This window comes from Gossypium arboreum, chromosome 6 (assembly GCF_025698485.1).
Source record: "Gossypium arboreum isolate Shixiya-1 chromosome 6, ASM2569848v2, whole genome shotgun sequence".
Taxonomy (NCBI): domain Eukaryota; kingdom Viridiplantae; phylum Streptophyta; class Magnoliopsida; order Malvales; family Malvaceae; genus Gossypium; species Gossypium arboreum.
The window spans coordinates 128,309,670-128,324,428 of record NC_069075.1 but is presented as its reverse complement, the minus strand read 5'-3'; the positions used below and the strand labels follow the sequence as shown (position 1 = coordinate 128,324,428).

General features: G+C 31.1%; 1 protein-coding gene across 1 annotated transcript; it reads right to left on the bottom strand.

Annotated features, from left to right (window-relative positions):
• Positions 1–1,821: 1,821 nt before the first annotated feature.
• Positions 1,822–3,108, bottom strand: LOC108486602 (transcription repressor OFP8-like). The gene has a single exon (XM_017790736.2). The coding sequence runs from the start codon at positions 2,909–2,911 to the stop codon at positions 2,009–2,011; it is 903 nt and encodes a 300-aa protein (XP_017646225.1). The 5' UTR covers positions 2,912–3,108; the 3' UTR covers positions 1,822–2,008.
• Positions 3,109–14,759: the final 11,651 nt, after the last annotated feature.

Sequence of the window (14,759 nt, the reverse complement as noted above, 5' to 3'; positions counted from 1 at the left end):
TTTAAAAATTCAATAAATTTATCCATCAATACTTACAAAATTTTTCATTTTAGTTTCAATTCTTAAAAAAAATCATAAATTTATTCCCAACATTTACTAAAATTTTCAATTTATTTTTATTTCTAAAATTTCAAAAAAAGAAAAATATTTAAAATCTTCATTTTAAAGTATTCCTTTAACACATCTCCAAAACCCATAAAACAAGAAAATCATTTAACATTATTCTTATTATGCTCATTTTAAATTAATGACATCTTCGTAATTATAATAAAATATCAAGTTGACTTAAATCCAATTATCTAAATGTCATATTTTAGATTAATATCATATTATTTAATTAAGTTCCACTAAAAATTTAACAATTTTTTAACTAATACAAAACAATTATTTTAATTTTTTATTTTAAAAATATACATAGACTTAATTTTCACGTAGAGAAAAAAGCAATGTGAAATCTTTCATGAAATGGAAAACCTAGAAAAATAGTTTCACCTTGGTTTTTTTACTTAGACATGTCATTAGTAAATTCCAAACTTAGGTAGTGCAAGTACATTGATCAAACAACCAAAGTCCTAGAAAATCTATTCCATGAATTGAAAATACAAGCTAAACTAAACTAAGGGAGATTACCTTGTCAATTTCATGTCCCTTGGGGATGTCCAACTTCATCTCTCTCTAATGACCATCAATCCATTTCATGTTTTTTTTTGAATTATTTGGTATATTTTTCCTTTTGTATATATTTTTTATTTTAATACATATTTTATTTACTTATACCTTTTATATTTTTAAATCATTTGTATATTTTTATCCAAAAATGAATTTTTAATATTTTTCATTTTTGAATCGATAGAGTTAGGACTAAATTGACAAAATTTGTAAATGTTGAGGATTAAATTTATTAAAATTTTTAGAATTAGAACTAAAATCATAAATTTTATAAACATTAAGGGCTAAATTTGTTGAACTTTTTAAATTTAAGATCAAATTAATAAAATGTATAAATATTAGAAAAATAAATTATTATTTGGCCAAGAAAAGACCCACGTCAGCTCTTTGCCACTCATCTAATGGCAACTAATGAGAGAGTAACTAAAAATTTAATTTTGAAAAGTTAAATAATTAAAATAAAAAAATTAATAATTTAATGACTAAAATAAAACTAAAAGCATAATTAAGTAACTATGCTTATAATTTACTTTTATATTAATACTTGTTAAATTATAAATTCTCGAGTTTTTATAAGTTTTAAATCAAAATTATTTGAAGCTGGAACTAGTGTCACGGTGCTAGACGCGGCCCTTGACACTGGATTTATCTTAAGGTCAAACTTTTTTTATTACGAGTCCTTTTAGGTTTAGGTTTTTTTTCCTTGAATTTTTTTTTTTTTTTGGAATCGGATTCAGATGCTTATAAGCATAAACTTTCTCAGCTTGATCGACTTGGGTCAGCTTTCCAACTCGGGCCCATTTTAGAATTGTATAATTAAGTGACCGAAATGGTTTGGAGATGAAATGTAATTTACCCTAGTTAAAAAAGAAGGGTTGAATTCAAACTCCAAACTCTAATCTTTATAACTCAGTAAGCTGACCATCCTGTCCTTTCATAAGAAAAACAAATATTTCTCAAATTTCCATTGCCCACCTGGCCCATCTTTTCAGTAGCAATTCTCTTCTCCCCTGCAGTAATATGTCAATGGAAGGCAAACAAACACTACATCAGACAAACCCAGCCCCTTCTTAATTTCAAGACAAAAACTGTACTTTCGGGGTTTCATCGAAACAATCAAATTCACTGTTAGAAGATACTGAGGAAAAAAAAAAAAAAAACAAAATCTATGGATGCCATATATGGATGAAAGCTTATCTTATTAACAACGTTAATTAAGGGTTAGAACTCTAAAATCTAATTGAAAACTACTGCTACTGCTGCTAACTTTCCTAAGAGCATGCAGTAAAATAAAGTGCAAACAAAGCCAACAGTTTGCTTCTGCTTCTTGTTCTACATTTTAAGACCAGTTAGAGAACAAGTTCTTACAAATCTTTGTAAAGACCTCAATAATAATCCTATGATGGTGATGAGAGTTCAATGACAAGAAACACTGCAACAATTGTTCCAGGTCTTTAGCTGCAAATATTTGTCTCTCGACGATCATCTCCACCATTGATGCCTTGAAATCATTGTAGGGATCATCGGAACTTTTCACCACTGCAAAGCTGTCTTTAACTTTATTCCTTCCTTCCAAAGGTAAAACCCCAACGTTACAGCTACAGCTCTTAGCTCTTCTCCGACGAGTGTTGTACTTTCTCCGGAAATTAGAATGTTGCCGGAGTGATTCCGTTGAATCCGAGGATAGAGTTCTTGAAGAGTAAAGAGTTTCGGTTTCATCTTCACTGCTAAACCACCACCTACATCCACCATAATTGTTGCTGTAAGTCACACTTTCATGAGAAGATGAGCTGAAAGATGTGGAATTGGACGACATATTCTTGCATTTAACGTGAACCCTTTTGTTATTCTTCTTCTTTCTGGCTAAGCTCTTCTTTTTCTCATAGAGACCGAAGTCTTCACGGTTTGAGAAGAGGTTCAAAGGCGATATAGGGGAAGCGGGAGGACACTTGCGGCCATCAAAATCAGTGGCAGAGAGAAGAAAAGGAGGGTAACAAGCAGGCACTTTACGCCTTGTGTCTTGGGTTGTTTGATGAGATTCAGGGTATCTGGGTTTGCAAATGGAAGGTAAGGGTCGAACCTTAGGTGGCGACATCGACGATGGCTCCATGCACCGGAACTTGTTGTGGTTTTCAAGTGAGAAAACAACTTTTTCAGCAACGTCGGAGACTTTCCGGGTCCGGCAGGAACCAAACGAGGATCGAAACATGCGAGAGATGCGTAGCCTGAATCGATTTTCCATCTCCACGAAGAGATGGTTTTTTTTCCAATCTCTCTGGAGGGAGAGCAGTAGTCTATGAAATGGACAAGGAAATCCTATTTAAATAAATCATGAAGAAACTGAAAGTTGAAATGATTTTATAATAATTTACGGAGTAGTATGATTGAAACTTTCTGTTGTTCTTTTCGTCCATTTCTTTGTCTTTATTGTGAAAGTTTTGGTTTAAATTTCATTACGCGAGTGTCTTGTCTTGTTTAAAGGTAAAACATCATTGACTTCAAAAAAAATTAATAATTAGTGATATAAAGTAAGGTTGAAAATCGCAGCCGCTGCCCGCCAACAATTTAATTAGTACTTAGTGATATAAAGTAAGGTTGAAAATCACACCCACCAACCTTTTTTATGAGCTTTTAATTTTTAAAGTCGCAATTCCAGTTACTCACTTTGAAAAACTATTTTATCAGATGTCCCCCAAGGATCCTCATTTTGAATTTCAACTAGTTTAATTGCCCCGCTTCCTGTGGGAAATTTATTAAAATGTTTTCTTTTCTTCTATAATAATTTTCAAAAAATTATATAAATTTAATAACAAAATATTTTCGAGTTATTATCTTTTATAATTTTAAATTATTAAATTCATAAATTTTATTATTGTGTGCAAATATAACTCATTTTGGTCTAAATTTATTAATTATTTATAAGGTTAAGTCCTTTGAACTATAAAAAGTGGGAAAATAGAAAATTAAGAAGCCTAATAACTTATATAAGTTTAAGTGTTCATTCTGCAATAAGAAGGGGTACTTCAAAGCCAATTGCAAAGGGTGGAAGAATTATCTAGTCATTAAGGGTAAATGTATATAACTAATTATTATAGAAATTTGATTAGTGAAAGATTCAATAGACCATTAGATCATTGATCTTGAAGCCACTAATCATGTATGTGTTTTTTTATAAAGGTTCAAAGAAACAAAAGATCTTAAAAATAAGAATTTATCGTTACAAACCGAAGATGAGACAAGTGTGGTAGCTGAAGTAGTAAGAGATGGACATTTTTTTTTATTTTAGAAAGATTATTTTGAAAGACGTTTACTATGTACCTAGTTTCAAGAGAAACTTAATTTCTGTTGTATGTTTGCTTAAAGATGGCTTGATCGTGATTTTTACTAATAATATTGTAATTTATAGAAATCATACTCTTATCTATAATAGATGGATGTCAAATAATCTCTATTCTATCAAACTAAAGATGTACGTATTGCTTGAAATTGAATTAATGAATAAAAGGCTTAAGACTTCTTACTCTAACGAGTCGTATCTTTGGCATTTGAGACTTAGTCATATTAACCAATAAAGAATCACTAGACTTGTGAAAGATGACACCTTAAATTTTTTTTAAGGAGGTTGATTTTCCATAATGTGAATCTTACTTGGAAAGTAAGATGACTAAGCGATATTTCAATGCAAAATAGATGAGGGTTGTGAACCCTCAGGACTTGTGCATATTGATGTACGTGGCCTAATGAACGTTAGTGCTTGAGGTGGTTATGATTATTACACAACTTTTATAGATGATTATTCCAAATATGGGTACGTGTACATAATGCACTAGAAAAGTGGAATTGTTAATAAATTCAATGAGTTCCGTGCGAGAGTGGAGAAACAACTAGGTTTACCCATAAAAACACTTCGGTTTGATCGAGGTGAGGAATACTTATTGATGAGTTCTTATGTTACCTCGTAGAGAATGGGATAGTATTGAATCATGCTACGTTCCTTGAAGAGAGTTACATGAACGACTTTAAACCTCAAAGTAAAGAAGTACACGAGAAACTTTTGGGAAATACACGAAACCTTACAATAACAGTTTTGAACCAACTCCTAATAGTAGATGTGCAAATGATTAGCAACATAGGGAGCTTCATTACAGTGGGATGGTCTCTAATAGGCCTGAGTTTTTGTATCTGGCAGAAGTGCTTTTGTAACAACCTATTTTCAGTGGTGTCAGAAATAGTGGTTTCGGGACCACAAATCCAACATGTTAGTCTGTAAATATTAATTATTTAATATTTACGAGGTCATTAGTGTTGTATTAAAATTTGGTTAAGAAATTTTATTGTTTAGAAAGTTAATTAAGTAAAAAGGACTAAATTATAAAAGCTGAGAAAGTTGATTACTATTAGTTAAGGCTATCAAATAGCTATAGAATGGTAAATTAAAGGAATTTAGTGGTAATTAAAACATCACTAACTATAGTGGACGGTAATGGGCTTGAAATTGTAAATGTTAGATGTAAATTGGAAGGGTAAAACTGTAATTAGGTAAATAAGTGTAATTTAAACAAAACATAATGGAAGTTCATTATCATCTTTTTCTTTCAACCTTTCCACACCAATAAAACATTGAAGAGGAGAGGAATTTTGTAACACCCATAACCCGTACCCTTTGCTGAATTAAGGTTACAGTGTATTACCGTACAACTTAGAACATTTCATTATAGATAGCATTATGATTTAAAGTAAAAAAAATTTAACATAGATTCTTAAATAATTAAGTTTATGATAAATTGTGCATCTATAGACCTTAAATTAAGCCTACAAGGCTCTAAAAATTATTTTAGAAACAAATAGAGACCAATTCAAAAACTCAAAAAATTCAGGGAGAAAATTGTAAATTTTCCAAAACTATAGTAGGTATCAATACCCAATCGATGCATATCTAGAAATTGATACCAAAGTTCAATTCTGTTTTGTTGTAAACAATGGGTATCGATAATTATTTAATCATATAGATATTTATGAAACAATATCGATACTTAAGTAAAATCGATACCATTTTGGCATTCTGTTTATTTTTTAAAACTGTTCTTTTGGTCAAGTATCGATACCAAATGCATAGTATCAATACTTCTCTTAGAAATGGTAAAATATCACCTTATCAATATTCAATTTGCATCAAACTCACCTGCTATAATTGACATTATAACACACACTCAAACACTTAATATCTAACCAATGTGTCCTTATTGACACCACAAGTTAATTACAAAATCATTAACATTCAAACCAAGTCCAACTTATTTCAACTCAAGCAATCAACAAATTATTATTTAGTTACTTCCATACCATTACATTTGACTACTTTTAGCACACATAAGTTAACACTTACCATTTGATACATATAACCATCACTTGAACTTAGATAGACACCATCAAAGCATGCATCAAAGTTTAAACTACAACCATGTATAAGCAAGCTATCTATACAAACAAGCCATTAAATCATCATTACACACAACTTAAACTCCTATTACATGCCATATAAGCCAAGATGTTTATGAAGTCTACCAAAAGAGTTTCCGGACGTAGTCTACAAAGAAAACAAGAACACAAGTAAACTTACGTAAAGCTTAGTAAACTCATCAATAAAATGATATAACTTACCAAATTTAAACACAATAATTCAAATAATAGATTAATGAATAAACTTCCAGTCATAAGACTAATAATAGTATTCCTGTCAATCACAGTTCACAACAGGTAAGAAATACTCAAACATTAAAACGAATTAATAATTAATGCCTGATGAATGATACACGATACGAGTACACGGTTAACCAACTGAGAATAGGCCAAACACTCATATGAGCTAATCCAACCGATAACAAGCCTCAACACCGAGTGCCTAGCTCGTAGGCTAACATCCGCCCCCGGTAACACACCAGAAAAAATTGAAATATAACACGATAGTCTGCAACAAATGCAGGACTTCGGTATATTCAGTAAATAGAAGATATACAGAGTCATCATCACATCTCATATGAATCCTGTACTACACGCAAAATAATTTATTGGCATACCAATCGTACTCTATCTTATGTTCATCGGCTCAAGAGATTTTAATGATATTCAATGCTATAATGATTTGTCATCCAAATCTCATATGCATACATAAAAGTAATATCCAAGTCACAACAAATTAATTCATCAAAAAATGCAATTAAAAGTATTATATTTAAACTGAGCGAACTTATAGGACTAATCTGCAGTGACAACAAAGGTACAATGACTATTCCACTATTTTTTCTTTTCCACAACTCTCAACGCGTTCTTAATCTAGAATAATAATTTCATTCAATTAAATATATCAGCAGCAAAATTAAATCATTTCATGCAATTAAGTCCTTTTTAAAATTTTACAAATTTACCCTCAACATTTCACTTTTGTTCAATTTAGTCCCTAGGCCCTAAACATGCAAATTAGCCATTTTTATTTTAAACTCACCTTGATCGAATCTCTTAGGGCCTCTCTACATCTCCTATTTGCTGTTACTTTACAAAAAATCCTTGTAATTAATTACCTTTAACAATTTAGTCCTTTAACATTAAAATCATCAAAATTTACTTTACAAAATAGTCCAATCTAACACCAAAGCTTAATAATCTTCCACAAAAATTTACGAAACAACTCAAATATTCAATCGAAAAAGTTATAACATTTTTCATTGTTATGAATTCGTCCTTGGTTAGCTAGATTAAGCTAATACGAGCTTAAAAACATAAAAATGACTAAAAACGGGTGAAATTTCACTTACCAAAAGGAGATTAAAGCTTAACCGAAGCTTTCCCAAACCTAAAAATGGCTATTTAGCTTTTCTTCCACGAAGAATAAAAGAAAATGTTCATATTATCATTTAATTTCTTTAATTTTAATTAAATTTTAACTATTTACTAAATTACCCTTTTATTACAACTTATAAAATTACCAAATCATGTCCATATATGTCCATAATATACGTATATGGTTTAATTACCGTCTAAGGAGGGTTTAATTGCATAATTGGTCTTTAATTATTTTAAATTATTAGTTAATTAAACTTTATTTTAATTTAACCCTATATTAATTAGGACTAAATGAGCAAATAGCCCAAAAGCTAGTGGATTAATCATATCCACCACCAGGTACTTTTTGAAAATGGTTTAATCACCATTTTAGTCCCTTTACTATTTTAAATCTATAGTGATTAACTTTTACCTCTTTTACAATTTAATCCTTTTACCTTAATCAATCAACCAATTGTCAAAATTACTGGACCAAACTTCAATTCACCTATAGTATGACTTTGAAAATATTTAATAAAAATATTCATGAGCTCGGTTTACAGAAACGGGGTCCTGTTACCTCATTTTCTAAAACCACTTGTCTTCCGAAACAACCAGTCATACTAACCATTAATTCAATTAGTTAAAATTCATCAAATCAAAATTCAATATAAGATTATTATTGACTCTTACTCATCGAATTTGTGGTTACGAAACCACTATTTCCAACACCATTGAAAAATGAGTTGTTACAAATTTTTGACCAAGCTAGGTGTCTTCGATTGGGTAGGTAAATCTTGCTCGTTTTTAGTGATTTTTATGTTTTTGAGCTCGTATTAGCTTGATCTAGCTAACTTAGGGACTAATTTGTAAAAATATCAAATGTTATGGATTATGCCATTGATGAGTTAGGTGTGTTCTTGAAGTTTTATAATAGATTATTAAGCTTGGTTGTTAAATATGACTATTTTGTAAAGTAGTTTTTGATAATTTTAATGTTAAAGGACTAAAATGTGAAAATAGTAAAATTACTTGTACTTGTTGCGAATTAAAAGTAAATAGGGATTGTAGTTAGGTTCTAGATGGTTCGGTTAAGCTGGGATCTAGTTAAAATTGGTTAAATTACGAGTTTTGAAGTTAGGAACTAAATTGCATAAAAGATAAAATGTTTGGGGTAATTTTGTAAAAAATTATAAAATGACTTATTAGCATGAAATGAGTTAATTTTTCTGTTCGAATTGGTTAATTGAATGGAATTATTATTCTAAATCAAGAACGAATTAAAAATCGAGGAAAAGAGAAAGTTGCTGAATAGTCCTTAAACTTATGTCATTGCTGTAGTTTAGCCTGGTAAGTTCGTTCGGTTTAACTTTGTTTAACTTGAAATGTTTTGAATTATAAACTTCTATTGAATGCCTAATTAATCATTCAATATTAAGGTCATGAAAATTGAAGTTATGAATTATATGCAACATTGAATAGAAATGTAATCTCTTGTGTCGGATAAAGGTAGGATAGAGTACAATTGGCATGCCAATAGGTTATATTGCAAGCTATACGAGTTTGACTTAAGATGAGATGGTGATTTCTGATTTACTTCTGTTCACTAAATATACTGAAGTCTTGTATTTGTTGCGGACTATCGTGTTATATTACAGTGTTTTTTCTGGCGTGTTACCGAGGGCAAATGTTAGCCTACGGGCTAGTCACTTAGTGCCGAGGCATGTTATCGGTTGGATTAGCTCGTATGAGCATTTGGTGTGTTTTTAGATTGTTAACTGTGCACTCATATCCGTATATCATTCATCATACAATGTTTTAGTGAGAAGGAATGTTATTGAAATATGGAAAGCTTGAATTGCATTCTTGATAGTACCGTGATTGACTAATGAATGATTTCATTCTTGTTGAGTATCAACTCACTTGTGTGAACTGTGGTTGATAGGAAAATTTGTTTAATTATCTTCTTAATTAAATTATTATGTTTAATTTGGTAAACTTTATAGTTTTAATAATTGAACTTGCTAAGCTTTATAAAAGCTTACTCGTGTTATATGTCTTGTTTTCTTGTAGATAACTTTTTGTGGAAAATCGGATGATTTGATTAACCTGAAGAAATCACAATATCCGAGGACCTTTAGTAGATTTTGAATACAACTTTGGCTTATATGGCATGTAATAGGAGAATTTGAATATGTTCTATAATAGTTCATAAGTACTCATATTGTATAGCTTAATGTGTATGTGATGTTGTTATGTTGAGTAACCATTTGAGATATGCACGCTTAGTACAAAGTTAAAGCATAATGGATGTAGTTGAATGAATATGAAGTGGTAAGCTTGATATAGAGTAATGGGTACTAGTTGGGAGTATAAACTTATGACTTGAAGGTTTAGCTATGTTAATGGTTTGATAGGTGTATGAATTGTAGAGTCATTGAGGGCACATTAGTTAGTCTTTGATTGATTGTATTGGAATGTTTTTTAGGTACTTTTGGATGTGTTTTGAAGGATTATAACCATGTGGTATTTGTGTATTTTGGTACTTAGGCAAGTGGGTTTGAAGATTGCTTATTTTGAGGCAATTTGGGTGCATGCGGCTTGGGACATGGGTTGCCACACAGCCGCACGCCACACACGATCAACCCACATAGGTGTATTACCCTTACTGTGTTAGGTGCAGGGTTCACACAGGCTGACATACAGCCTACGACACGATCGTGTGACCCAAGTCAGTGAATTACACTGGCAGACACACGTTTTGGGACACAGGCGTGTGAGCCAAGTCAATGAGCTACACGACCTAAGCACACATGCGTTTGGAGTAGCCACACGAGTGTGTGGAATAGTCACATGACCATATTTTAAGCCACACAATCTGGGCTCTGCCACATGGCCTGGACACACAACCCTTATTTTGAAAATTTTCATATTGTCCCTAAATCTTTCAGATTTGTTTCAAATTGGTCATTAATTGTTGCTAAATTATTTTTAAGGCCTCGTAGACTTGATTTAAGGCCTATAAGTGTATGTTTTACTTTAATTTAAATGATATATGAATGTTGATAATTAATTTTTTAACCTGATGTTATTTCATACTGAATGTTCTAATTTTACTGTAATACTCTGTAACCTTAATCTATTGACGAAGATGGGTTATAGGTGTTATAGCTTTAAACACAGAGTTTGTTGAACAAGACGAAAATGATCCACTCACATTTGATGAAGCAATTTAACATGGTGATTCCAAGCTCTGGAAATAACTATTGAAGCTGAGATGGATTCTATGAAATCTAATCTAGTGTGAGAAGTTATAGACTTACTGTAAGGGATAAAACCCATAGGGTGTAAGTGGATCTATAAGAAGAAAACAAATGCAGATAAAAAAGTGGAAACTTATAAGGTCTAACTTGTAGCAAAAGGATATATTCAGAAAGAAGGTAAAATTATGAAGAAACATTCTCTCCGGTTGTCATGCTTAAGTCAATCCACATATTGTAATATATTATGGTGACTCTCGACTATGAGATTTGGAAAATAAATGTCAAAACAATATTCTTGAACGGATATATTTAAGAGAGCATTTATATGTTGCAACCTACCAGATATATAACTAAAAGAGATGATCATAAAGTTTGCAAGTTGCTTAGATCCATATTTATACTTAAGTAAACATCCCACTTAAGGAATCAAAAATTTGATTAAGTGATTAAAACTTTTGAATTTAAGCAAAATATAGATGAACCTTATGTTTATAAACGTATCGAGGATGAAAATGTGGTATTTCTCATTCTATATGTCGATAACATTCTGCTCATTAGAAATAATGTAGAGATATTGTCATCGATTAAATTATGGTTAACTCAATAGTTTAGTAAGAAAGAATTAGGAGAAACTAACTTTATTCTAGGTATTTCAATCCTAAGGGATCGAAAGAAGAAAGTGATAGCATTATCACAAGCTTCATACATAGACAATGTATTGAAATGTTATGCAATTACTAATTCAAAGAAGGGAAATCAATCCTTTACATTGGGCTTTCATCTTTCTTTGAAGGACTATCGTAAGACAATGGAAGAAAGAGAATACATAAGAAAAGTTAATTATGCTTCGATAATAGGAAGTCTCATATATGCTATATTATGCACATTTTTAGATATCTATTTTACAGTAGGGTAGTCAGCGAATCCTAGTCTAAAACACTAGCAAATAGTTAAGCATATACTCAAGTAGTTAAGGAGGACAATGAATTATATGTTTTTGTATTCTGGAGGAGACCTTACTCCTATCGGCTATATCGATTTCGACTTCTAAATGTGCTAGAATTTAAGGAAATCAACATCAGACAGTGCCTTTTATCTTGGCCAACAATTCCATAGTGTGAATAAGTATTAAGTAGGGTTGTTCTGCTAACTTTACAATGGAGGTTGAATATGTGGTAAGTAAAAATGCTATGACACTATGTGGAAATTTCTAAACACCAAAGAAACCACTTGAGGACAAAATACATTGATAGAAAATATCATAAGGGAGACGATAGTGATTGATAGAATAGTGGATGTACTTAAAGATCGTATTTGAGGACAAACCTTATGGATTTGTTTACCAAGACTATTGGATATGGTGCCCTAAGTGTAATATTTTTTGTCTATGTATACTTGTATTTTTTGAACAAATTGGTTTAATAAAAATATCTATCAATTACATTAATAACCTTTGTATATTATTTTTCATGTTTTTGCATGCAAAGCAAAATGGAAGCAAATATTGGCTCATTAGTTATCTAATGTTTAATTAATACTAAATGATATTACGTGGTTGAATCATAATATGAAAATACAACTTTATTAGTAGATGAACCTAAACATGTCCTTAATCTAATTGGAAATGAGCAAATCAATTAAAGACTAATATGTCATTTATCAAGTCCAATTGGGGAGATGATTTGTCTTGAGCATAGGAGAAGATGACTCCTAAAAGACTGACACACAGATGTGATTGATTGGATTTATAGTACATCAGGAAGGACCTAAGTAGAATAGATCCTAGATCTATTTATGAATTTATTCACTTGTGACATTCATAGTATGACATACCTTAATCTTGAGTAGATGATGGACTATGTATGTGTGACTTATATACTTTTATGTAAATAAAAGTTTGAGTTAAAATAGATAAGAAACTAAAAGCTGGTGCGTTGGATATACAATTTTTGCAGTATGTAGCATCATTCACAATAGTAGAATTCAGAGCCCAACAAATAGGTAATGATATCCTCCCATTGGCATTACATGATAAATGAAAAGCAAAGGTGACCACGAGTAATTTTCTATGATAAATTACTTAATTAACATTTGTTTGTAATTGAATTTTCATGAAAGAAGATGTAATGGTTACCATGAGATAAAATAGGATCATATTCGAAGAACAAATTTATCCCCAAAATATTAAGGATAGCATGTGAGGATAACACACTTATGAAAATATCACAGGATGAGCACTGATTGAGTCTTTCGTAATGATATGTAAATAGGGAGAACTCAGTTACAATACTATATTGGAATGATTTTATGACTAAATAAGTATATAATTAATAGGCAAAAAATTGGAACTTAATTATAAATTATTTGAGCCTTAATTATATATGTTTAATCGGTCTCTCCACTAGCTAGTCGAAACTAGAAATGAATTTTATATGTAGAATCAAATTAACTAAAATGAATGAAAATGGTGAAGTTGAAGAAATAGTTCATATTCACAAATGAATATGTTCTCTCGTTGAGTATAAAATGACTTGAGAATTAATTTAAGATTTTTAATTATAATTTAATTAATTATAATTAAATAATTGAAGTTCAAAATGAAATTAAAATAATTAATCATCACGAATCCATTGAACATAAAAATTAAATATATTTCCTCATATATTCTTCAACGGTAAAGTTGTCATGAATTTAATGAAATTAGGATTGGATTGAGAAAATTATTATTAATTTGAAAATTAATTTAACTAATTTAATTTATGGATATTTATTTTGAGAAATTGAAAAAAAATATTTGGTTGGATTAAAGTATAAAGTGTTGGGTCAAAAATCTAAAAAACACATATAATTGGACCCAATACATAAGAGGCTTAATACTACCCCATATGAATATGATGGGGCAACAATCCTACTAATATTTACTAGGGTGTGTCGCCTTCCCTCTTCTAGTTAGATTAGGAGAGTGTTTTTATATTACATAAATATTATTTATGTTACCCTTATTTAGCTAGGATTCTCGTATCTCTCATTATAAATAGATGACACTGGTAGTGTAACACCCCTATCCCGTAACCGTTGCCGGTATAGGTAAGGGGCATTACCAGACAGACAAAACATTACAGATTAATACAGAATCACAAATATCACATAATATTAATGTTTAAGAAAATCAACAAATTATCCCTTATGGAGGTCTCCAAGACCTAAGACATACTTTTAGAAAAGGTCGGGACTAAACCGAACACATTCAGAATTTTCAGAACTTAGAAAAATTTTTCAATTCTGTTGAGGTCACACGCTCGTGTGACCAGGCTGTGTGCCTTACACGGGCACTAGACATGCCCATGTAATCTAGCCGTGCCAAAACAGAGTATACATACTGACTTTTACACACGGCCAACAGACACGGCCGTGCGCCATGACCGTGTAACACTTAGCTGGCTACTGACTTAAGCCCACGACCATATGACACGCCCATGTGTCTTAACTGTGTGGTCTTAAGAGGTTGCTACTTTACATACACGGCCACAAGGCGCGCCTATGCTCCCTGACCGTGTGGCACAATGCAGACTTGGTTTAAGCCAACTTGCCACCCCTTTTTGGGTCATTCCTACAAGCAATATTAAACAACATTTATACCAAAATTTTCAGCCAATTCCATGCTCAAAACATGCTTCATTATAACTAAATCATCATCATTCAATAACCTATTCAAATCCATACCAAAACACATTAAAAATCTTATTACAACAACATGTCAAAATGCTCATTTCATAACTCACTTATGGCACCTTCTAACTCATGCCTAAACTTACCATTTCCTCAACTTGGCATATCTCAAAATGATCACCACATATAAGGCCATATAACCATTACAAGCATACACAATTGAGCATCACAAACAATTTACCAAAACTAAGCACAAACATACCATTTGTTAGCCAACTCTCATGGAATAACATATATACATATCAAAGCTTAAATATATAGACATTCTAGCCTATACAT

Coding starts and splice junctions, on each gene's coding strand:
- LOC108486602 (XM_017790736.2), bottom strand. CDS start 2,911: ATGGAAAATCGATTCAGGCTACGCATCTCTCGCATGTTTCGATCCTCG.